Genomic DNA, 24,051 nt, shown 5'->3' on the forward strand with positions numbered 1-24,051 from the left:
AAGAAACCCTAGAATATGCAAAAATAGCCTTGGGGTGCGGATAATCACTTTTTATACCCTTGAAGAATCACATTTATTCTAGTAGAAAAACCACAAATATGAAAGAACATCGCAAATTTAGACATGTAGTTTAAAGAAAGGAGAAAGAAGGTTCACAAAACTTTAGTATAAAATATGTGATTGTCCTAAGGTATTTACAAAGTTACGATCATAAGGAGGTTAGCAAAACTTGTTTTTGCGCACTTCATGAAAACCAAAAAAAATGTGTGAACTCTATTTAAGCGAGGGTTAGAGAAAAGAGATCAAGATGGTTCGCACGGTTTTTCATGACTTTGGTATAAAATAAGCGATTTTACTAAGGTAATTGTGATTTTACGATTAAAAGAGAAGACCACATAAATAACATAATATGTTGAGTGCTTCGTGAGGTTCGAAAAAAAAATGTGTGGATCTCCTCTTAAGCGAGAGTTTGTGATACCTGACAAGCAGAGTGATATATCGCATGAATTTCTTGAGTTTCACACATGTGAAGGGTAAAAACATCCTAACAGAGTTGCTTATTTGCGATTTTGGACATAGGATGAATTTTAACAAATTGTGAGGTTTTTAGGGAAACTCATCATTTTTGCTGTACAGTAATCACTTTCCGTATAAAAAATACATATATATTCCATGTGTAAATAACATGGAATGTTTTTACATGATCCAGCTTGTATTCGCCTCATCTCAAAACGAGTCGAGCTTGAGCTTGGCTCAGCTAAACACGGACACGAATCAAGTCATGAGCTCAATCCACTGGTAAACAAGTTGAGCCCGAACATGCACTGTTCGGATCGTTAGGCTTGTCTTTCTGCCCTAGCACCTAGGCGTACAAAGTGCATGGAAGAGCCTATTAACATAATTAATAGGCCATGTATGATGATTTTAATTTTAAACTCATATTGGCCGAGTCCATTTCGCCGAATCGTCTGTATGGACCAAGATCAAAGAGGCCGTCTTGAGTGAGTGAGTGAGTTAGGGCGGTGGTTGGTAGGCCGGATGTATCCTGTCTTCTAATATTGAATTCAGGCAGTATGAGTACGATTCAAGTTTAGGAAGTTTCCTTTTATTAAGCAAACTGTTCACCACATTGGAGTTATTACTAAATTAACACTAAATATGTCTAAATAGTGAAATAAGAATCAGATAAAGTCCCAGTCTGGATTGGGTTGCTTACGGTTTGGACATTAACAAAAACAGGTCGGGTAAGACAAAATATCCCCATTTTGGATCCAAGTGGTCCATGTGACAGGTTTAACTAGTTCGCAGCTTTGATTAGATCCAGTTAAACTGTTTGATGATGCGTAGGATGAAGCATCACCGTTGATCATGCAAGCGATCATCGGTGATGCTTGGTCATTTTTTTGCGCACTCTGGTCTTGTAGCAGCGGTCAGGAACAGCACTAAAAGGACACAAATTAAATTTTTTTTTATGCACACGTTCGGCAACGCGACCAACCCAAGTTCGAAAAACCTATTTGATGATGATATATATATATATATATAACCGACAAAATCATGAGAATAACACCAATAACTCTCGACTTCAAGGGATACAAATGGGTCAGATCCAGGATGAAGGTTTTGCAATTTTTGATCCAACCTTTTTGCATCCCTATCTGCCCGGCTTGTTTTGTGAATATGGACCTAGTATGGGCTATCAGTTGACAAAAACTTATGGATTGTTTCAGACGGGCGGAGCCAAGTAGACCCAAAAATTCCCCAAAGGAGGGTTTGAGTCAAGGTGGGCAGTGCCCACCCCAATCCAAAACGCATGTCCCTCAGGTCCGATCCAGAGCCTGCTAGGGGCTCATGAGCACAAGCGTGAAGAAACTTGTACAAATGTTCATTAAAATAGGGCTCATTTATCAAATGGGTCGGATTCAGATTGAGTAGTGTGAGACTTAATCAGATCTGAGTTAGAAATGAGGAGATAAATGTCTGGTCCAACACATTTTACGTACTCTATGAAAAAAACAATATACTTGACCTGTTTTTAGCAAATCCAGGGTCAGTGGGGGTTGGATCACATCTAGATCCATATGTATATCATTGTTCAGAGTAAGACCCACATGCAAAATTTGATCCACTCTTTGAAAATTGGAGTCATCACCGGATCAACCCAGACCCAGCCCGTTTACAAGCCTACGTTACAAATCTCTACACACACATTAAGCTGTAAAAGTGAAAGATTAAGTTTGGATGTTGCCTTTATTGAATTTGGCCTAATCAAATTGGAATTCACATTCAGATTTCAGATTCATCTGGATCTAGATCCGGTTAGCATAAGATAGCTAACCAGATACATTTTCTGCATATATTTAGATTCGGATTTGAAACCTCAAATTGAATCTAAATTAAATTATTTTCAAGCTCGGCTGCTGGTTTCAGACTTCTGCCGCTCTGGAGGGGGAAGGGACTATTGATCATCCTTAAATCCTTTACTATGGTTTGTTAGGACAGAGCCAACCCTGTCTTCTGGGGTGGGCCCCCATCTGGACCAAACTTTAGGCAAACTCTAATTGGCATCGTATGATCATTTTATAAAGCACGCAGTAATTGTTACGGCCTACCAAGTTAAACATCCTAATTTCTAATCGATTCAAAAGGGCAATAGTTTAGAGCGCTTTTTGCTTAATCAGATCCTATGAATATAATCTTTATAGCTTATTTAGTGGAAAGATCATGTATTAGATCATACAGCTTTTATGATTAAAGCCTTTCCCTAAGGAGAGCTAAAAATCAGTTGACCATATTGCATAAAAAAATCTATGATAAAAAACCAAGTCTTGACCAAAAGCACGCTTTCTTTCTAGTAAACAAACAATGATATGAAAAACACTTGCAATTAAGAGTTCTTTGAATCGGTTAGGATTGGCTAGGATGATAAACTGGTGAAAAGTCTACAAGCATGTATTTCCCACGGATTAACAAAGGTTCCATATCACAAACCCCATGCCCATTCGAAATATTTGAGGTCCAAATCATATGCACATGAACTGAAAACTTTCATCTCAACTAAAACAGACTATACTTTATTTACATGCTCCAAATCCAAAATGGAAGATGTCAAATCACTAGCATTTAGCATCTAAAGTTGGGGTTAGATCCACATCTTCATCAGATGTCTTGCTGTAAAGTCGTCTTTTTTGGATCGAGTAACCACGGAACCACATTCTCTCCAGATTCTCAACTAAAACTGACTACTTTATTTACATGCTCCAAATCCAAAATGGAAGATGCCAAAAATCACTAGCATTCAGCATCTAAAGTTGGGGTTAGATCCACATCGTCATCAGATCAGTGTTGTTGTACACCTATATATATATATATATATAGCCTTCTTTCTTCAAAACCTACATGGTGATCAGTGGCAGTAAGCAGTCTCAAAGAAACAACTCAAAATGTATGGGTTTTATCTCATAGGAATAACCCATTATAGTCTAAATGTTTGAAGCTTAAAATACCCATAGAGAACTTGTTGGAGCCATATCTTGGCCATGGATCAACATTTTTCCTTGCTGTTCTCCCAGTCAAAAAGATCATCACTCATACACATGCTTCAAATTCAAAATAAGATAAAATGCATAAAAAGAATGAACTTACCACTGTAATCAACATTCACTCATTCAGATGTGTAGCTTGGTTAATTTTGGCAATGGTGTTAGCCGGATATCATCATAAGGTGAATCTTGCTCGACATCTATAAAATCTTGCGTCTTCAAAACCTACATTGTAATAAATGGTAATCAGCAATTCTAAAGAAATCTCTCAACAATATAAAACAAGGAGAAACCATCATTATGACTCGGACATCCAGTTACAGGCAGAGATGTGCCACGTTGATCGTGGCCCTATTTCACTGTCTGCGGTGTAAAATTCCACGAGTACTCCCTCCTGCCCACTGGGGATAGTTTCCCGTTGGCTTCGACCTTGCAGCAAGGGATGCACACTGCAAGATCGAACTGGTGACATACTTAACTTGAATGCTGTAAGATGACCTACCTAGACAGGTGTGCAGAGCCCTTGTGGTCTAACAAATATAAAATTAAGCACTGAGTTTTTGGTCCAGACAGTCTCGAGGAGGATGACATCTATTTTTATTTTATTTTTTATTGTTTCCTAATCAACCACCAAAAAAGAAATTTGACAAAGGCCACAGTGAATGCCACATTCTGCTTAAATACAACAGCCCAGTGCTCCAGCATATGACCATTTTACACCCACATTGAATTTGGCATGCTAACAATCCCTCTACTCAAACATCATCACTCTGAATTCAACCAGAAATGTAGCAACAGAAAAGTATGAACATGGAAAGCATGCCAAACCCCACATTCCATACGGCTCATCCATACAGCTACCATGTTAATTCGGGTCTCGGAACCAGCTAGAGTTCTTAACAAGTATAAAAATAAGCACTGAGTTTTTGGTCCAGACAGTCTCGAGGAGGATGACATCTATTTTTATTTTATTTGTTATTATTTCCTAATCCACCACCAAAAAAGAAATTTGACAGGTAGCATCACAGTGGATGCCACATTCTGCTTAAATACAACAGCCCAGTGCTCCTGCATATGACCATTTTACACCTAAATCGAAATTGGCATGCTAACAATCCCTCTACTTAAACATCATCACTCTGAATTCAACCAGAAATGTGGCAACAGAAAAGTTTGAACATGGAAAGGCATGCCAAACCCCACATTCCATACGGCTCATCCATACAGCTACCATGTTAATTCGGTTCTCGGAACCAGCTAGAGTTCTTAACATCAATCAGTGAAAAACACATAGCAGCCAGTTCCCCTACTAACAAATAACATATATAATAGATGTAGACAGAACAGTAAATGGGAAAGTACCAGTATCTCCATGAAAAATAGAGCACATTCCTTTCTTGTTTTCCCTTGTAGAACGTATGTCACATTTAGACCTTTATCTTGGTTTTGCAACTTCGGGCTCTTAAAAATGTCCCTTAGAAATTGTGCTACCACCCTGAGTCATTGAATTCATCAAAAACAGCCATGAACAAATAAAAACAATCTAACCTCAGCGTATAAATATCAAGGTTAGTATAAGGTTCCAGAACTACTTACTTAGTCCTTCTCGACCAGTTACTATGACCATCAAAATCACCTAAATACATCAAAATCAGTCACAGTTAGCAGTATGCACCTCTGTGTGACTGTGTGCCATCCCCGATCCCACACACCCACCGAAAAGCCAAAAAACAGTTCTCAGACATATTTGTAATAATACTACCTAAAAAGAGTTTCTGGTATGCAAGAGCTAGATAATGCCGAGGCAAAAAAGTCATGATCCTGACAAGTTTTATGTGGATTCAACGACCAATAACTTACAGGGAATACTAAGCCAATGAACATTATAGATGAAGAAAGGACAAGGAATACTGAGAATCAATCACTAAGCAATTTCCACTCATCGGTCAGAATTTGTTCTGTAGAGATACAACTGCTCTAAATAAATTTCCTGGAACATAATTGGACTGCAAAAGTGAGTGTATAACATGGGCAAAAGAGGTTGATAACCTGAGTTTTAGAACGAAAAGATTAAAAGGAACGCCCTCTTTTACTATTCCTTAATCTGAAGGAAATATTATCAATCATAGAAAAGGACATGAAAGAAAATCTGGCTACAAGAATTGAACCAATGATCAACACATTATAAATGTGATGATCAGTCTCTGAGCTACGGATCAAGGCAAGCAAGGGAGAAGGGTTTCAAAGAATGTAGAAGTGATTCAGGGAACCTGCAGCTTTCTTCTTCGGTTAGATGTTTAATGTGAATGAACCACAACTATGTAGACATCTTCCTAACAAACTAACCATGAAATAACAGATCCGAATTATAAGAAACCTCCTAGGATTCACAATTGCTGAATTTTCACCTTCTTACTGGAAAATTGTGAAAAAGTAGATGTCTTACATTGGCGTCCAGCATCTACAACAAAAGAGTTCAAATCCTGCAACAAAATCAATAGTGAGAGACCATAAACAACAATAATGCTGGCAGTCAAACAGTCAAAAGACAAGCAACTGTAAGAATACCAAACAAACAACATCTACCTCATCCGATAGATTAAGGCTGAAATCAGAGCTTGTGCTGTAAACTTTTTTGTTTCCAATTTTTGATGCTTCAACTTGAAGCATGCTATCTGGCTCGTTTTCAATTCTTGCATGTGATACTTGAACTTGCATGCTATCTGGCTCATCATCAGTCAGTTTCAGTTGTCTTGGTCTGAGACGCTTCTTTTCAAGCGGTTCTGGTTGCTTTTGCTCAGAAACTGAGGCAAAATACTCTTCTGCTACAGGGGTATCATCAAGCCTTGATGTAGCACCATCAACTGAGCATCATATAAATTTGTTAATTCGGTTCCAGGAGTCTTGGCCATGTTATGTTAGACTACATTTGCATTCAGCTAATTCTGAGGGTATTTAACTACATTACCTTCAGCTAATTTTGAGAGCCCTACAAACTGCACTTTTGTCTTGGGCTTTTCAAAGCTTTTTATCAGTAGTTCTCTAAGCTCTGGTGACATACCTGCTAGGAAAGTTACCTGTCTGCTGAAAGAAATTGACAGAAAGATGAATGTGAACTCAAAACAACCAAACTCACAAGGAATTGAGGGTATGAAGAATATCTGCTCCATAGATGAAATTGTGGAGATCCTCTGCACATCAAAAACTAAAAGAGGTACTGTCCTCCGATTACGCATAATTCTACTAGTATCATGCAATCTATGCCTCATGACCCTGCAAAATGTGATGTCATTCTCAATAACCCTAGAAATAGCATTTTGTGAATAAAGACAAGGCACAATTAGCTTATCTTACTACAATACTCTTTCAAAACAAGGCACAATAAGCTTATCATACTAGAATCCATTTTTTCAATAAGGAGAAAATATTGTTAATGTCACGAAATGGCATGGAACCCAAGACACAAGAAACTAACAATAACAACATAGATGAAATCCAATGCATTTGGATAGATACAATAAGTCATGCAAATACAAGAGAAGAAACAAGATATAAAAGTAAATAAATATTTTATTGATGTGAAATAAACACAAAAAAATATACAAGAAAAACCTCACTACAACACTAATGCACACACACTCAATATACATCAATTCTCTCTCATATTCACTTACACACTCGCACACTTATATATACAAGAGGGAGATGGGCTAGTTGGAGGGAGGTGCAATGGCTAGTTGGATCTCCTCCAACTAGCCGTTAGGAGTCCTAATGGCTACTTTTGGTCAACCTAATTTGACCAAAAAACAAAGAAAAATAATAAAAACAAAACAAAAAATAAAAATACAAAAATCAGTCATTTAAATAATGGCTGAAAAATACATGCAACAAATGAGAAGTACCTATTCTACCCCTATTAAGTCTACCTATACTTTTAAGAACAAAAACCAATAGGTATACCAAAAGTATACCTTAAGTACAAAAAAACGTATACAAAAGAAGCGAGTTTCAAAGAAGCGGGCTTCCTACCTATCTAAGAAGCTTCTGGCAACTCTGGTCTAACGTGGCTACTTTTGGTCAACCTAATTTGACCAAAAACAAAGAAAAATAATAAAAACAAAACAAAAAATAAAAATACAAAAATCAGTCATTTAAATAATGGCTGAAAAATACATGCAACAAATGAGAAGTACCTATTCTACCCCTATTAAGTCTACCTATACTATTAAGGACAAAAACCAATAGGTATACCAAAAGTATACCTTAAGTACAAAAAAACGTATACAAAAGAAGCGAGTTTCAGAGAAGCGGGCTTCCTACCTATCTAAGAAGCTTCTGGCAACTCTGGTCTAACGTGACCTACATCCACAATGAACCCTCACTCTCTCTATTTCACGTAGAGAGGAGGGAGCCTATTTCATTTATACAGGCACAAAGAGTACATCCAAGATTATGTAGGACACTACAATTTCCAATCACCTTGGAGTCCTTATTGGTTTGGTTTCTTACATTAGATTTACAATCAATAGAAGTCCTTTATGAAGAGGAGTTCTCGACATTAGGAGTCCTTTCAAGAGGGGACTCTAGAGGAAAAGTCACACTAGGAGATGTCTTGGGCTTCTTAGGATCCTTCTTTGATTGGCGTAGGACCTTGGACACCTTGTACATTCATCTCAACAAACATGACACTCATAAACCGACAATGTAAATTGACAAAACAAGGTGCACACAACTCACTCGCTCAACAACAACGAGGTGTACACAACTCACCTCAAAAGGCCAAAGAAAAGAGATGAAACATCAAAGAAAATATTGTGATGAAGTAAATCCAAGCCAAAAGAAGACAACAAGAAAAACCTCATAAATCACTTTCCAAAAAGAGGTTATAAATAAGAGCCAATTTAAAACACAATATTTCAAATTAAATCCAACAAAGGTAGTTTGAAACCTCGAATAAATAAAGGTGCAATCATATGCAAAACAAGATGACGAGAAGCATAAAAAATTCAAGAGGTAAATATGCAAAACAAGATCACTAAAAACCTCATGAGAGACCATATATAAGACACCCATAAATCACATAATGATGTGCATCAAAAATTCAAAAGAGAAAGCCTTACAAGGAATGCAATGAGAAGGCAATTCAAGAGGGAAATAGCCAATAGTGAAATAATCACAATGCCACTAGGGCAATGGAAGCACTCAAGTCACGAACATAAGCACAAGAGTGGACAAAAATCGGACCATACTTAAAATATGAATTAATTCTCACAAATACAAAAAGCATATTCACATATTCAAGACCATGTGATGAAGTGAGAGATACACATTCAAGGCCACTAAGGTCACGAACACAAACCACTAAGGGTGAGAAAGCACACTTAAAGAATATTATTTTATTAAGCTCATAATAATGCTCGAAGAATGCATAAAGAAATACATTATAATATCCAAAGAACAATATGATCCTATAGATCTAATACATGTTAAGATACAAACAAAAGTGCTTAATACACAATACAAGAGCATGTATTACAAATCCAACCATGGTAAGAATATGAACATGTCATGTATGAAGAGAACATATCAAAATCCTATAAAGTGCTCACACATGAAAATATCCTCATGCATATACAAAAAAACTTATAATATACATTATCGAATAAAACTACTAAGGATTTCACACAAAAGATAATTTAAGAGTATGCAATATGCATCCATATAAATTCCACAAGTTTCTAAGTCATGTTCACAAGGATTAGCCTCAAAAAAAGATCACAACCCTCAAAATGAAAAGGCATGAATTTGAAGTCATATATAAAGATATGCTTCGACATTTATAACCACAAGGTACTCGAATAAAGCATCTAAGTGCCACAAACACATGCTCAAGAATACTAGATCACACACGTACACATTAAATAAAGACAGTTCAAAAACCTAAGATTCAAACTAGATCTCAGAGAAGCACACACATGTATAGATATTATTTCACAAAATCAAATAAATATTATAAACCTTATATAAAACATTTAATAAAAAATTTAAATTAGCACAAATATGAATGCAATTAAATCCAATTACAAAATTTGAAAAACATTTAAAAGATTTAAAAATAACCCCATATACCAAAGATAATTCAAAGAGCTCAATTATTTGCTAACAAGCAATTAAATCCAACAAGCATAAAACAAAGAAATTTCAATAAAAGAGCTTTAAAAAATAACAAATAATTTTTCAAAGATAAGAAAAATGAGTGTTTTCTCATTCATAATGCATGAGATAGACAACTCAAGTAAAAATAACCATATATTAAGATACATATTGGGTCAAAATCTCCCTTGAATCTAAGTCATACATCGATCATGATTCCTTCATGAGGCACATACTCAAACCAAAGGGTCCCAAGACCCAAAGAAGCAAAATACCAAGAAGATTTTCTTGGCTCTGATACCATGGCACGAAACCTGAGATATAAGAAACTAAAAATAACAACATAAATGAAATCCAAATGCATTTGGCTAGATACAATAAGTCATGCAAACACAAGAGAAGAAACAAGATATAAAAATAAATTAATATTTTATTGATGTGAAATAAACACAAAAAAATATACAAGAAAAACCTCACTACAACACTCATGCACACACAATCAATATACATCCATCCTCTCTCACATTCACTTACACACCCACACACTTATATATAAAAGGGGGAGAGGAACTAGCCTAACGGCTAGTTAGAGGGAAGTCCAACGGCTAGCTGGACCTCCTCCAACTAGCCATTAGGCACAATCCTAATGGCTAGTTTTGGTCAACCTACCTATTTTACCCTATTAAGTCTACTTACACTACTAAGGAGAAAAATCAATAAGTAAACCAAAAGTATACCTTAACTACAAAAGAATAAGAATACAAAAAGAAGTACCAATAAGTATACCTAAGTATACTTAGGTACATACAACAAATACAGTATGATATTATATATCTTAACAGTTAACTAGTAAAACATTGGTTCCTCTAAACATAAAATATACTAAGCTCACCATTCTTTGATAATTTTTAGCTATGTCACATAGACACTTCACTTAGCATGCATATCTTGTGTCAACACGACATGACACTCAGACACTCTTGGATGCATCATGGGCATAGTCAAACCAGTTAACACACAATCAACATTGCGTCATTAACTTTATCCATTTCCTTTTATGATCTTATTTGTTTATTTCCTATTTACCTAAGTTCTTTTTTTTTCAAATTTGTCATCAACTACATTTCATTTCAATCTCAACTTAGTTTCATTATTTGGTATTCCTAATTATATTGATTTAGAGTTGTTATTCTATACATCCACACATATACATACATCTATGTAATATCGCGTATTTTCACACCTAGTCAATTTGAGATTTTCGAAAATTTGGCTAAGTATAGAAGAAAAATCGGTAGATTCACGATTTTAGGCCAACACTTTTGAGTCTGGACTTAGCCCAGGTCTCATTGTCAAGGCCTAAACAAGCCACTTAAAACGTGAGAAAAGGTTTTATTTTCAACCTTTAAATTCGAGCAAAATTCAGGTTATTTTTGGATGAATTTATGAGGCGAAATTCAAGTTAGATATCGTTGGATGCGTCTCAAAATTCTGAGCATAATGATATTTTACTTTTTTAAATTCAGGCTATGGTTGGCCAGAAAATTGCATTTTTTCGAAAAAGAAGCAGTTTGTCGATTCAGATCCAGATTTGGATTGGACTGGATCCGATGGATTTGATCCAAATTAATATTGATCTGAACTCTATCCAAGACCCATATTAATTTGGATTTGATCCAGCCCAAGACCCATTTGGATTTCTGGAGATAGATTTGGATCTTGGATTCAGATCCATGCCCAACGAATTTCCACCTTTAAATTTATTAGATAGCTTTAAATCTATGTCACATGGGTGCGGGTGCGGGTGCGACACGGGTGCGGCGCAATTTTAAAAATTTTGGACACGGGGACTCGGCTATATATATATATATATATATATATATATATATATATATATATATATATATATATATATATATTTAAAAATATATATATATATATATCCAGTGTGTGCATATGTCTATATAAATTTTGGACTCGGCTCGTGACTCTTCCAAGTTGTCTCAGATCTTGAACTAACTGAGTTAAAATAGTAGTATAACTGTGTTAGAACCAAACTAGGCTGAGTTTATCATTGACTCAGCCGAGTCTTAGCTACCATGGGAATAAAACATCATCAAGGTATTAATTAAAAGCATTAACTAAAAGCATGTTCTGGTAAATGCATTAAATATCTTTTGCTAAAATTCATAACATTAATTAAAAGCATTAAAAGCTTTTAATTTTTCAAAGCTAGATTTGAAAAAGAGAGAGAGAGAGAGAGATCTCGGTGGATGAGAAAGTGTTGCTACTCGTGGATGAGAATTTATTAGCTTTTATAAGAGAGAGAACTTGGTGGATGAAAAGTGTTGGTACTCGTGGATGAGAATTTATTAGCTTTTAAGATTGAGAGAGAGAATTAAATGATAATATTTAAGAATAATTTTTTTTCTGGGCCTAATGTTTAAGACTCATGCTATATATATATATATATATATATATATTTTTTTAAAAAATATATAAAAAGATCTTTTTTTTTGTACTAAAAATGGACATTTTTGGACTCGGTCAACGTTGACCGAGTCCAAAATTAAGACGGACTCGGCCTGGACTCGTTGACCGAGTCCGACTCGGCGTTGACCGAGTCCGACTCGGCGTTGACCGAGTCCGACTCGGCGTTGACCGAGTCCAGGCCGTGTCCGAGGCCGCACCCGTGTCCGCACCCGTGTCGGGGCGTGTCGACTCGGGTGCGGCACCTCCCTAGCCGAGTCCGTGTGACATAGCTTTAAATTAAAGTTATTTAATGTTAAGAAGTCTTCTATGTTATTAAAATAACCTTTGAAAATTTTTAATTAACACTAATTAATTAATTAATTAATTTCAATTTTGAAATTTGATTTAAGTCTTGATTTAGGACTCTAAGAAGAGTACTTAAACCCATATAGAATCACTTAAGAAGTATCCTAGCTCAATAAAATAACTTTTAGAAGATTCTAACTATTTATTAATTAATTAATTGTATTTAATTTCAAATTTTTAAATTGGCTTTGGTTTAGGACTCTTAAAAGAGTCCTTAACTACTTATGGAAGAACTAAGAAGGTTTTACAGAGTCTACTTAAAATAAAACATTGAAAAGTCAACACTTTGGAATTTTATAATTTTCGAAACTCTCAAGAGAGAAGAGAACCCATATTGGGTTGTACTCTCTTCTCCAGCCCATCTAGAAGGGGCTGGAGAAGAGGGGGGGGGGCATCACCCCCCTCTTGGCCTATTTAAGCATAAAAAAAAAGGAAAGAGAAAAAGAAAGAGGAGAGAGAAAGAGAGGAAAAGGAAGGAAAAGAAGGATGAGGAAGAAGAAGGGAGCTTCTTCTCCAACCATCAAACATTTTTCCACCATTGTTTTCTTGTTCTTTTTCGATCTACGATCAAGGTATGAGTCATTTTCTTGTTTCGGATGAGAAAAAGAGCATGAATTCGATTTTCATGCAATGTTTTAGTTGAAACCCATGAGAAAAGAGTAAATATGAAAATTTACTCTAGGATTCATGGTGGAAATCAATGTATTTCCTTATTTTTAAAAATTATTTTGAGACAAAAATATTCGTGAAAGTATATATATATATATATATATAATGTGACGCAGATCTAGGGTTCTGACATTTTGAAAAGCAAAGTGTGTTGCGATTTGCATATAGATATATATTTTTTATGCATATTTGCTGTTTATGATTGTTTTTATAATTAAAACAGAATTTTTACCATGATAGGATGGTATGTTTAATGGCATATTTCATGATAAAGGGATTACGTAATGGGGTTTTGTAGAAGTGGATTTTAAAATCAATATGTGCATGCATATTTGTAAGTTACTTGTCCATACGTGCTTCCCAAAATGAAAATCTATATATGTAGGACTGTGAATGGTTATTCATAAGTTCATATGGACATAAAATAATATTGGCCATATTAATGTATTATGCATGCATATCCGAAGTTGAACATGACTGGTTTTCCTGTACATCAAAAACTTTATTATGCCTATGCTGGGTGGACTGGCAGACCTGCACAGGTTCGGCCTGTGCAGAGTGGTGACTGTTTAAAAAAGTAAAAACCAGCCAACTGGTAGTTGGCTGGTTATATATATATATATATATATATATATATATATATATATATATATATATATATATATATATATATATATATATATATATATATATGTGTGTGTGTGTGTGTGTGTGTGTGTGTGTGTTTTGAGGCATGGTATTTGAAAAAAAAAAACAGTTGGAAAAAAAAAATATGGCTTTCAATTGGGCTGGTTGGCAGCCTAGCGTGCAGGGCCTGTCAGGCCCAGCCGAACCTAGTTCGGCTGGGGTTGGGCCAAGTGCCTGCATACTAATGAAAAAAAAAAATAGGGACTGTTGGTGTTTTGATTGGGCAGCCATATGTTGGCAGAGCCCAGCCGACTCGGTTTGGTCAGGATTGAGACAAAAAAAATGGTGTTAACAAGTAATGAAACACAAGGGGTTTTTGCTGATTTAAAAACCCAAAAATCTTCACTCCTATGGCATCTAATCTTCATCCTACGAAAGAAAGTGAAATATTATTCCATGACTGCTCTTTGTATAGAAGTCTGGTTGGAGGGTTACAATATTTGACATTTACCATACCACATCTCATATAGCGTAAATTATGTTAGTCAATTCATGCAAAATCCCATTGGGTTTCACTTTCAAATGGTGAAAACAATTTTGCAATATATTCATGGCACCATTGAGTATGGAACCCGATTATTGGCTAATACTCCAATTCAGTTATATGTTTTCTCTTATGCGGATTGGGCAGGTTGTTCTCTTACCAAAAGATCCACCACAGGTTTTTGCACTTTCCTTGGTGCCAATTGCATATCTTGTAATGCTAAGAAACAACACACAGTGGCTCAGTCCAGCACTGAAGCTGAATACAAGGCAATGGCGTCAACTGCAGCCAAACTTACATAGTTATCATTTATTCTTCGAGATATTGGGATATATTTATCTGAACTGCCTACTCTATTTTGTGACAATCTTTCAGCTCTTCACGTAACCATCAACCCGGCATTTCACTCTCGCATGAAGCATGTTGATATTAATTTTCACTTTGTTCAGGAAAAGGTAGCTCGTGGCAGTCTTATCATTAAGTTTGTACCTTCGTCACAACAGGTAGCTGACATTTTGACCAAGGCTCTCCCTCGAATTATTTTTTATCAGCTTCGTAGCAAACTCGGGTTGTGGATTAACCTCAACTCGAGTTTGAGGGGGGAATGATAATCAAATGAAGGTTATACATGATAACAATGACGAGGTGGATAAGCAAATGAAGGTTATACATGATAAAGATCACAATGAGGTGGCTAAGCAAATGTCCCATAACCGAATGTGCAATAAGGTTATACGTGATAAGCAAATGGAGTCTCTTGACAACCAAAATAACCTTATCTCAAGAGGAGTTCACGTTAAACATAAAGAGATTCCAAATATTGTGAGAGAAGTTCACGATAATGATAGAAAGAGAGAGAGTCCAGATATGTTATCTACTTTTAAAAGCTATTTAAAGGCTCTTAATAATGGAACCTACTCAAGTCGTCATATTGAGTAGAGTATTTGACCCGTGGACATAGGTGATCATAAGCACCGAACCACGTAAATCGTGTGTAGTAAGTTGCTCTTTTTATCTGTTCTTATTTGTTTTCAATCTCCTCCCATAGAAACATTGTAGAATCCGCAAAATTGATGAAGTCCTAGAAAGCCCTTGAAGATCACCAGAACATTGTTGTCTTCGTTATAAGCGAGTGAATTGAAATCTCCCCAGTGCCACCATGGCTTATTCTTAAGCCTGACACCACTTTACACAAAAAAGAGAAAAATATGTACGTTAGAACAGGTTCATCATCAGGAACTGGAACTTATAGCAAGATATATGTGTACATATTAGTTTTTTGTTTGTATTCATACATCCATATATGTATATAAGTAGGTAGTTAAGTATAAAGCCCACTGTATATCCTGTGCATTATATATATATAGAGAGAGAGAGAGAGAAATGGGTAGGTGCTTAATGATAAGTGGGTTTTTCTGCTCTTCTGGTGTTTTTTTCGCAGTTCCGACCCCATAAATGTGTTGGGCATGGTACGAGCAATCCACATATGGATCATGTGTTTTCGATGAAAAAATGATATTTGGAGCCTAAAAAATTTACAAAGATTTTGGTCTGTTGATTTTTCGAACCTTATAAAAATCCACCCATGTGTCGGAATGGAGCTGATCCCTATAAAATCAAGTACATAGATCACATCTGTATGGTCAGAATTTAAAAATAAAACGAAAAAAACTTGAAAACCCCATTAGGCACGTATCATTAAGCACCTACCCCTCACTATATATATATATATATATAAGGGAGACCATCCAACCAAAGGAAAGTTCAAAATCTACAACCAATGATAATCGACGGTGTTCCTTCTCTAACAATCAAGTTTTTCATAGACCGGACTTTACATATTGGATTTTTATCATTCATTTAGTGAGAGATATGTTTTAGATTATAAATTTTTTATGTTTAGATGTGTTTTTGAAAGCGCTAAAAATCAACGACCCACAATACTTTGTATTGTAAAGTTTTAAATGCATTGTAAAGCCATCAATTTTTAACATTTCAAAAAACATGTCTATATGTCGTAAAGTCTTTGTGTAAAGCACATTTCTTACTAAATAAATTATAAAGAACAAACATATGAGGTCCGACTGATGAGATACTCAAGCATTGGAGAAGGGGAGCCATCCGATCGTCATTGGTTGTAGATTTTGGACCTTCCTTTGGTTGGACGGTCCCCCTTCCCTATGTATATATATACACTCTTGGAGATGGTTGTTCTTGAATTGTTGATTAGAACAGCAATCATATGCAAATCATGGACCCTAAGCATGCAATATTTCAAAAGGACCTCTCATTACTTGGTACTTTGTTGGTTGAAGAGACAGATCACCTGGCTTATCTTTCTCCTTGCACCCTAAATGATGATATCCATAGAAAATATGCTACAATAACCTTTTGCGTAAACCACCTCACAATTTCAATTGTTTCTTCTACAAAATGACAAAGCCATAATATTTATTTCTGTCAAATTGTGAAGTATGACCAAATAGGAACCAGCATAGATCAGCAGCTTGGATGCATTTGAGGTATCATGAAAATTTCTTATTTCAGAAAAGCTATCAAGTGTCAATTAACAACTAACCATAAGCCCCTTTGATGAAACTGACAGGAAAGCTATCCACTTATTTTCTTATTCAAATTCCTTCATTCAAAGAAATGGTAACCTAGATTGTTCAGGACCTAAAGTGTGAGTTCTACAGGTTAAACTTAATTAAACTAGTATTATTCAACTTTATGACTCAGTTTCTTCATATAGTAACAATTGGCATCTTACCTCATAGACCTTATTTTTGTAAATTCAGAACAATAGCCAATTACTCAAACTAATAAACTCAATAATCCGATCCATAAAAAAAATATAAATAAAAAATCATCTTCAGATTGAAACAGGCAGTACATTGTGATAAAATTTGCTAAACCTCAAAAGAAGACAGCCAACAATAGATCTTAAAAACAAATGGGTGAGAAATGATCAAACAGTCACCACTTACTCATTAGGTAAGATAATATTTTCATCAAACAGCAGTGCCTTTTTTCCTAGGTTCTCCAATGGCACTTTTCTTTTCCTTGATTTCCAATTCTGCTCTTGCTTCTTAGGGGTTGGGAGAGCAATAAATTCAGGTGCGACATCATCTGAATAAAGCAAGAAAAGTACATGTTAGTTAAAAAAACAAATAATACTTTCTAATTACTACTAGTATTGGAAAAGGACCATGCTTACTGACCATGAGCTGGCAGTACAGGGGAGTTAGGAGCCTTGGCAGGACTTTCAGATACAGGCATTGAATGTGCAGGAAGTTCCTTAACAGGAATTTGAGCATCTTCAAGGTCAAAGTTTCTCATCTTTTTCAATTTTATCTTCTCCTCATGATTACTTTCATCAACAGGTGCAGACTGACCTTCAAACCTTACAGAGTGCTGTCGAGAATCTGACCATTCATGAACTTCTTCCAACAGTATGGGTTCCAGAATTTCCTCATACATATGATTTTCTCGAAGTTTCTTCCTTGTTGCCTCGTAATCAGATCCATCCAATTCATCCATGTGAAAATCCACATCCATTGGATGGGGAAGAAGAGTCCTACAATGATAAATAGCAGTCGGTTGTAAGTCTTCATGAAGCAATTAGGTACCTTCAAAGTTCAAATAGATAGAATACAAATTTTACAAAACATACTCATCTTCCATAGGCAAGTTGTCTGTAGGAGCTGAATTCCATGTGGCCTCACCCATTCGATAATCCTTCATAGAAAAGCCAAAAGGCGCAAAGAAATCAATACGCCCAAGGGAATTACTACAGACATGTAACAGATCCAGAAACTAATGTTGTGTATAGCCAGAATATGAACAACAGTTATGAAGCCACATACCACATTAAGATTCTCATGTGACCCCTCTTCATCTGTCATGCAGCATAACCCAAGGATAAAACTTTTAGGGCACAGAAAAGAAAACAGACGAGTGACAAGCTAAAAGGTTGGGAAAATTAGATACCTTCAAGAGTAATCTGTTCATAAGTTTTGACATATTTATCAGGAGAGCTACATACACATATGGTGTAATAAGCGTCATTATACTCCAAAGAATAGATCTCAAAAGATACATATAATTCTCAAAAAAGATATGGAGAAGTGTTCCTTACTCTTCTGTTCTATATCCTAGCTCCTCAAGATCTAAAGTGTCCAGCTCAAATTTATCAGGTAAAGTTATAGAATGAAAAGGTGCAATGTTAGTTGGTGCAGGCAAGCTGGCTCCAATAGAACCCCAAGAATTTCTCAACTTGGTCAATGTGTCATTACAATCATCATATAAGTAGTCCACCTGCTTTGAGTATATCCTAACAACTCCCAGTAGAAGGTGGCCAGATATTCTCAACGCGATGGGAACCTCAATGGGATCTTTAATTATGCAATCTGCATGAAAAATAAAGAAAAAGATGAGTACACTGTCATTTAAAAAGTTGAATAAAAACCCAACACTAATCAAAGAAACATTTTACTGTTTGTACATTTTGTCCCATACACCGCACCAATTATGGTCTAAGTGGAACCAAGAATCCCAATTGCTAAAGTTACATGCAATTAGCATGAGGATTATATAAAATTAAAGAGTGCACTGGATTGGCAAACAAAACCAATCAAAGCACCCAAAAAAGATTAACTTGAAAGATAAAGCTCAAATTTGGTTCAAAAGTTCCAATTTTTTATGAAGGAAATGTCCTTACAAAACTGGGCTTAATGAATTTCCATCATTGTCTATGCCTTTATTTCGATAGTATGAAGAAAAATCACTTTATGAATGGTTAAAACCCTTTGGTTTTCATGGAGAAGAAGTAAATAGACAAGAATAGATGCCTTCATGAATGGATCTCGTGAGAGAAGGCTCAAAAAGTGGGTCTAATAAAAACAAGCTCAAGCGAGACCAAGATCAACTTCGACCAAAAGTGGCACCAAAACATTTGGTTGATAATTGAGAGTCCACAAGGAAGCCCAAAGAAAGCACAAAATTAGAGTATGTCAATAACCCCTTCCCGAAAAAAAAATATCATAACCGAACCATCAAAGCAACCTTAAGACAATGTTCTGCTCAAATATTCGACCAAATACAGGGGCTATATTCTGCTCAATATTCCACCAAATCCGTTCCTGAATAAACCCGAGCAAAGGCCAATTAGCTAATTTTGATATTGTCATTACAGGAAGGCATCAGAAAAATTTGATGTTCACACAACTTCGTTCAACCCTTCACCCACTTGTATTTCCATTTAGTACTAACAGAAAAACAAATTCCTCACTACTTTCCAACCAAGGACGTGAAAGATGTTAAAGAAGCAAAGCTCTAGCATCCAATCATTCAAGAAGAGTCAAGAAAAAACTCCCAAAACCCCTTCCAAAACCTCTGGGTAAAAAACTCTGCAAACCAACTTTCAACCTTCCACCATAAAGACAGAAAAAGTCTCTGCAATAATTTTGACCCAACCAACAAAAAAATAAAAGAACAAGATGGGTGCGTTCAACTAACAAAGAAACCCAAAAAAGCTCGCAAATTCATCCACCTAGCGTCCTTCTCAGCCCAAATTCTGTTTCTCAAAATACACCATCTTCGTTTCTAGAGAGACCCAACAAAGCCCAATCACTAAATTTCAAAAATCTGATATACCACAAATTACATCAAGTAAACAACCCATCATTCAGCTAAAAACCATTCTAAAAGAATAAGAACAAGGTTACAATTGCTATACTTCAAGTTTGGCATACCACCATAAAACTACATCTAACAAACAATCGTTCTAGAAGAAAAATAAGAAGAAGGCTATAATTTCTAGTCTTCATGTTGGCATGCCATCATAAAATTACATCCAACAAACGACCACTCATTCTTCTAAAACCATTCTAGAAGAAGAAGAAGAAGAAGAAGAAGTTAGACTTCAAATTTGGCATACCACCATCAAGTTACATCAAACATACAACTTCTTATGCATCTAGAATCATTCTTCTAGAGGAAGAAGAACAAGGGAACCTTACCAATAGAAGAAGAGATGTTGGTCTGCATAATCTGGGCCCTCTTGAGTTTCCTGTGAAGGTGAGCAGCCACCCATATGGCGCTCAATGGCCCCTTGCTAGACAGCATACACTGGGAGTAAAACATCCTTCTTTCCAGCAGCAACTCACAAGAGAACAACCATCGCCGACATAGCTTCCCTTTCTTTTTTTCACCCAACGGTCAGATATAGCGGAAGGGTAAATGGGGGCATGGCCACCGCCCGCAGTAAAATATGGAAAAAAGACTGGAACACCCTTGTCTTTCCTCATATGTCAAATACAAACCATACACGGTAAAAAAAATTCAGAGAAATCCAATTTAACCTCAATAAGTTAAGAAATTGTTACCAAGGATCTCCACCATTCAATTTTTGAATTGGATGGTAAAGATGGACTTTTATACAGCCATACACGGTCAAAATTGCAGAGATTCTATCTATAAATAGAAAATATGCAGCATAAGACGTTGTTCAACATTACCCTCAATAAGGAGCAATTCAGACCGAGGATCTCTACCATTTAAATTTTGAATTGGATGGTAAATATGGGCTTCATGTAAATATTTTTATTTACGAATTCCCTAATTTGTTAAACTTTTAATAGGATGCAAATGACCATTTATGGGCTTAATGCCAATGCTCAGTATTAGGAATTAGGAGCTCCCTACTTGGTAAGCTTTTCTTTTTTTTTTTAAAGACAAGCTGGGGTTAGGCAGACCCCTACTACCATTCGGTTTTGATCCTGCAACGTCCAAATAACTTCCCAACACAAGGTGACATGCAGTAGCTGCTCCTACCAACAAGCGATGGTCTGCTAATCACAGTAAGCAGCAATACAAAAACAGGCAAAAAATATACAAAAATATTAGAAAACATTACAAAGTAAAAAAATATAGATCTTATGTTAAATAACGTGATAATATTGGGATAAAATGTGATACTTCTATATATCTTTAAAAAATTGCATTTTTATCAATATTGTCTTGGTTTTTGAAAATCTTGCGATAGATTTAAAAAGAAAAATGGCAATATTTATGGAGATGTTTGTGACTTATGGTGCAGAAGTGCGGAACACCATGGAAAGGATGCACATGAATAGGGATAGCAGTGGACCGACGAGGGGCGAGGGACAAGGTCTCCACCCCCACTCCGTCTCAAAATTTCGCCTTTCTTTCCGGCATGGGTTTTGATTTTAACCGTCATCCCTGTTTCATATCCTCTATCCTTGATCCAAACGGAACGAGGTGGGGGCAGGGCTCTGTTTTTCCCCTGCTCACTGTCATCCATAAAGAGTATTTTAGCATTTTACTAATAGGAATCGGAGACAGGACGGAACGGGATAAGGCGGGATGACAAAAAGTATAAGTCCATCCCTTCACAAGTTTTGATTTTAACCTCCATCCTTGACTTGATTTTCACTTCATGTCCTTCATCCCCGATCCAAACTGAGCGAGGCGAGGAGGAAGGAGGCATTTTTACCCGGTCCACTACCATCCCTGTACATGAAAAAGAGTCACTGTAAACAACCCTCTAGCCAAGGAAGGGATAGTTTTGATAATTTATAAAATTTGAAAGGTATTTTCGTAAACATGACAAATTTTAAAAACATATTCACCTCAGAAGACCCCAAAAAAAAATGCTTCGATCTTTATCATAAAATTAGGGGTACTTTTGTAATAGAAGAACGTTTTTCCCAAACTTATGACAACAGATTTTGTACTGAAGGCCGGAGGCTTCCTGGAGAAGCTGCTCTCTCGTCTTACGTTATGCCAAAACTACCCTTTAATTTTAAAAATTTGACATTAACGTTGTTCCTTCAACTTTCAAGTGTACCTTGCTTCACTGTACCCAACCCAAGTCTTAAAAGGATTAGGAAGCAGATCACGTCATGCTGAACATGAGCGTTTTTTCTCATGCTGACATCGTGGCCATCCCTTGAAAAGGTGAAAAGTCAACAAAACCACGTGGCATTCATCCAAAATGCAAACAGACGGCCACGATGTTGGCATGAGCAAAAACGCTCATGTGACCTGATCCCCTTACTAAGGATTACATTTTAGTCCAAACAATCAAGGGTAATTTGAACATTTGAAAAAGCGTGTCTGGCAATCTAGCCGAGGCGCAAGCGTGTGTGGCGTCTCCACAAGTGCCTCAGCCTTTGCCTTTATCAACTGTCATTAGGGGTGCATACCAGCAGAGTTAGAATCGAGCCTGGGCGGTTTGAACTCAGCTCGCTTGAAAATGCCTCTGAGCTTGAACAGGATTGTTCAGACTTGAACAGGAGTTAGAATGACAATACAAAAAGGTAGAGAACCCCAACCTCTCTAAACATTGCACAAATGAGTCATGACCCACTACCACGCCTGATAGTGTTTTTTGTTTATTGTGATGCAAAAATAATTATAAATAGTAAAATTTCCTTCTAGATTATCGTAAGTAAAAAGCACCACATTCAAAACCATTGATGTAATATTGTGTATTTTCATACTTAGTTAAAATTGCGATTTTCAAAAATTTGGCTAAGTATAGAAGAAAAATCGATCAATTCTTGATTTTACGCTGATGCTTTAGAGTTTGGCCTTGGCTCATGTCTCATTATTAAGGCTTAAACGAGCTACTTAAAACATGAGAAAGAAATTTATTTTTAACCTTTAAATTCAAGCGGAAATTAAGTTATTTTTTAATGAGTTTCAGATGAAATTCGAGTTATATGTCTTTGGATATGTCTCAAAATTTTGAGCGTAACGATGTTTTATTTTCCTTGATTCGGGCTACGATTGACCCAAAAATTATATTTTTCTAAAAAATAAGCAGTTTATCGATTTGGATCCAGATTTGAATCGAACCGGATCTGATGAATTTGATCCAAATTAATATGGATTTGGACTCTATCCAAGACCCATATTAATATGGTATTGATCCAACTCAAGACCCATTTCAATTTTTGAAGATATTTAGGATCTTGGATCTGGATCCAAATCCAAATCTATGCCCAATTGTTTTTTCAACTTTAAATTCATTAAAAACCTTTAAATTGAAGTTAATTAATGTTAAGAAGCATCCTAAGTTAATTTGGCAATTTTTTGAAGCTTCTAAAAAATTATTTATTATTCAATATTAATTAATTAATTTAATGTAATTTCAAAAACTTAATTTGATATTTGTTTAGGACTCTTAGTAGAGTCCTTAAACATACCTAGAAGGATCTAAAAAGGTTTGAGAAACATAGAGTCCAAATGAATTAAAACTTTGAAAAAGTCAACTTGAATAGTTTCAAAATTTTCAAAACTCTCAAGAGAGAAGATAGTTTCAGGTGAGGTTGCACTCTTTTCTCCAGCCCATCTAGAAGGAGCTGGAGAAGGGGAGGCACCCCCCTTAGAGCTCTATAAATAGATAAAAAAAAAGAAGAAGAAAAGAGAAAGAAAAAGAAAGATGACACTTCTTCTTCAATCATCAGACGTTTTCATCATCCGTTCTTGGGTTTTTTCGATCTACATATAAGGTACGAGTATTTCTCTTATTTTGGATGAGAAAAAAAACATGGATTCAATTTTCATGCTATGTTTTAGTGAAGATCCATGAGGAAGGAGTACATCTGAATATTTACTCCAAGATCCATGGTTGAGATTAATGCATTTTCA

The 24,051-nt window shown here is 35.8% G+C and overlaps 1 protein-coding gene across 2 annotated transcripts; it reads right to left on the reverse strand.

Moving 5' to 3' along the window:
* Nucleotides 1-3,029: 3,029 nt before the first annotated feature.
* Nucleotides 3,030-20,566, reverse strand: LOC149829879 (sister chromatid cohesion 1 protein 2-like). 2 transcript variants are annotated; one of them, XM_090015650.1, is made up of 15 exons: nucleotides 20,394-20,566; nucleotides 18,512-18,782; nucleotides 18,364-18,410; nucleotides 18,240-18,271; nucleotides 18,047-18,111; nucleotides 17,595-17,950; nucleotides 17,361-17,502; nucleotides 6,679-6,815; nucleotides 6,511-6,603; nucleotides 6,129-6,406; nucleotides 5,989-6,025; nucleotides 5,139-5,178; nucleotides 4,905-5,037; nucleotides 3,646-3,767; nucleotides 3,030-3,395 (listed from the first exon to the last, which is right to left on the reverse strand). In XM_090015650.1, exons 1-14 carry the CDS (start codon nucleotides 20,515-20,517, stop codon nucleotides 3,669-3,671), a joined length of 1,854 nt encoding a protein of 617 aa, XP_089871776.1. In that variant the 5' UTR covers nucleotides 20,518-20,566; the 3' UTR covers nucleotides 3,030-3,395; nucleotides 3,646-3,668. The 2 variants fall into 2 exon arrangements, with proteins under 2 accessions (XP_089871776.1, XP_089871777.1); XM_090015651.1 differs by lacking the exon at nucleotides 3,030-3,395 and adding an exon at nucleotides 3,541-3,560 and having other exon boundaries at nucleotides 20,394-20,565.
* Between the last annotated feature and the right edge of the window lie 3,485 nt (nucleotides 20,567-24,051).

The sequence above is a fragment of the Nuphar pumila genome, chromosome 8 (genome assembly GCF_984573655.1).
Source record: "Nuphar pumila chromosome 8, dmNupPumi1.hap1.1, whole genome shotgun sequence".
NCBI lineage: Eukaryota > Viridiplantae > Streptophyta > Magnoliopsida > Nymphaeales > Nymphaeaceae > Nuphar > Nuphar pumila.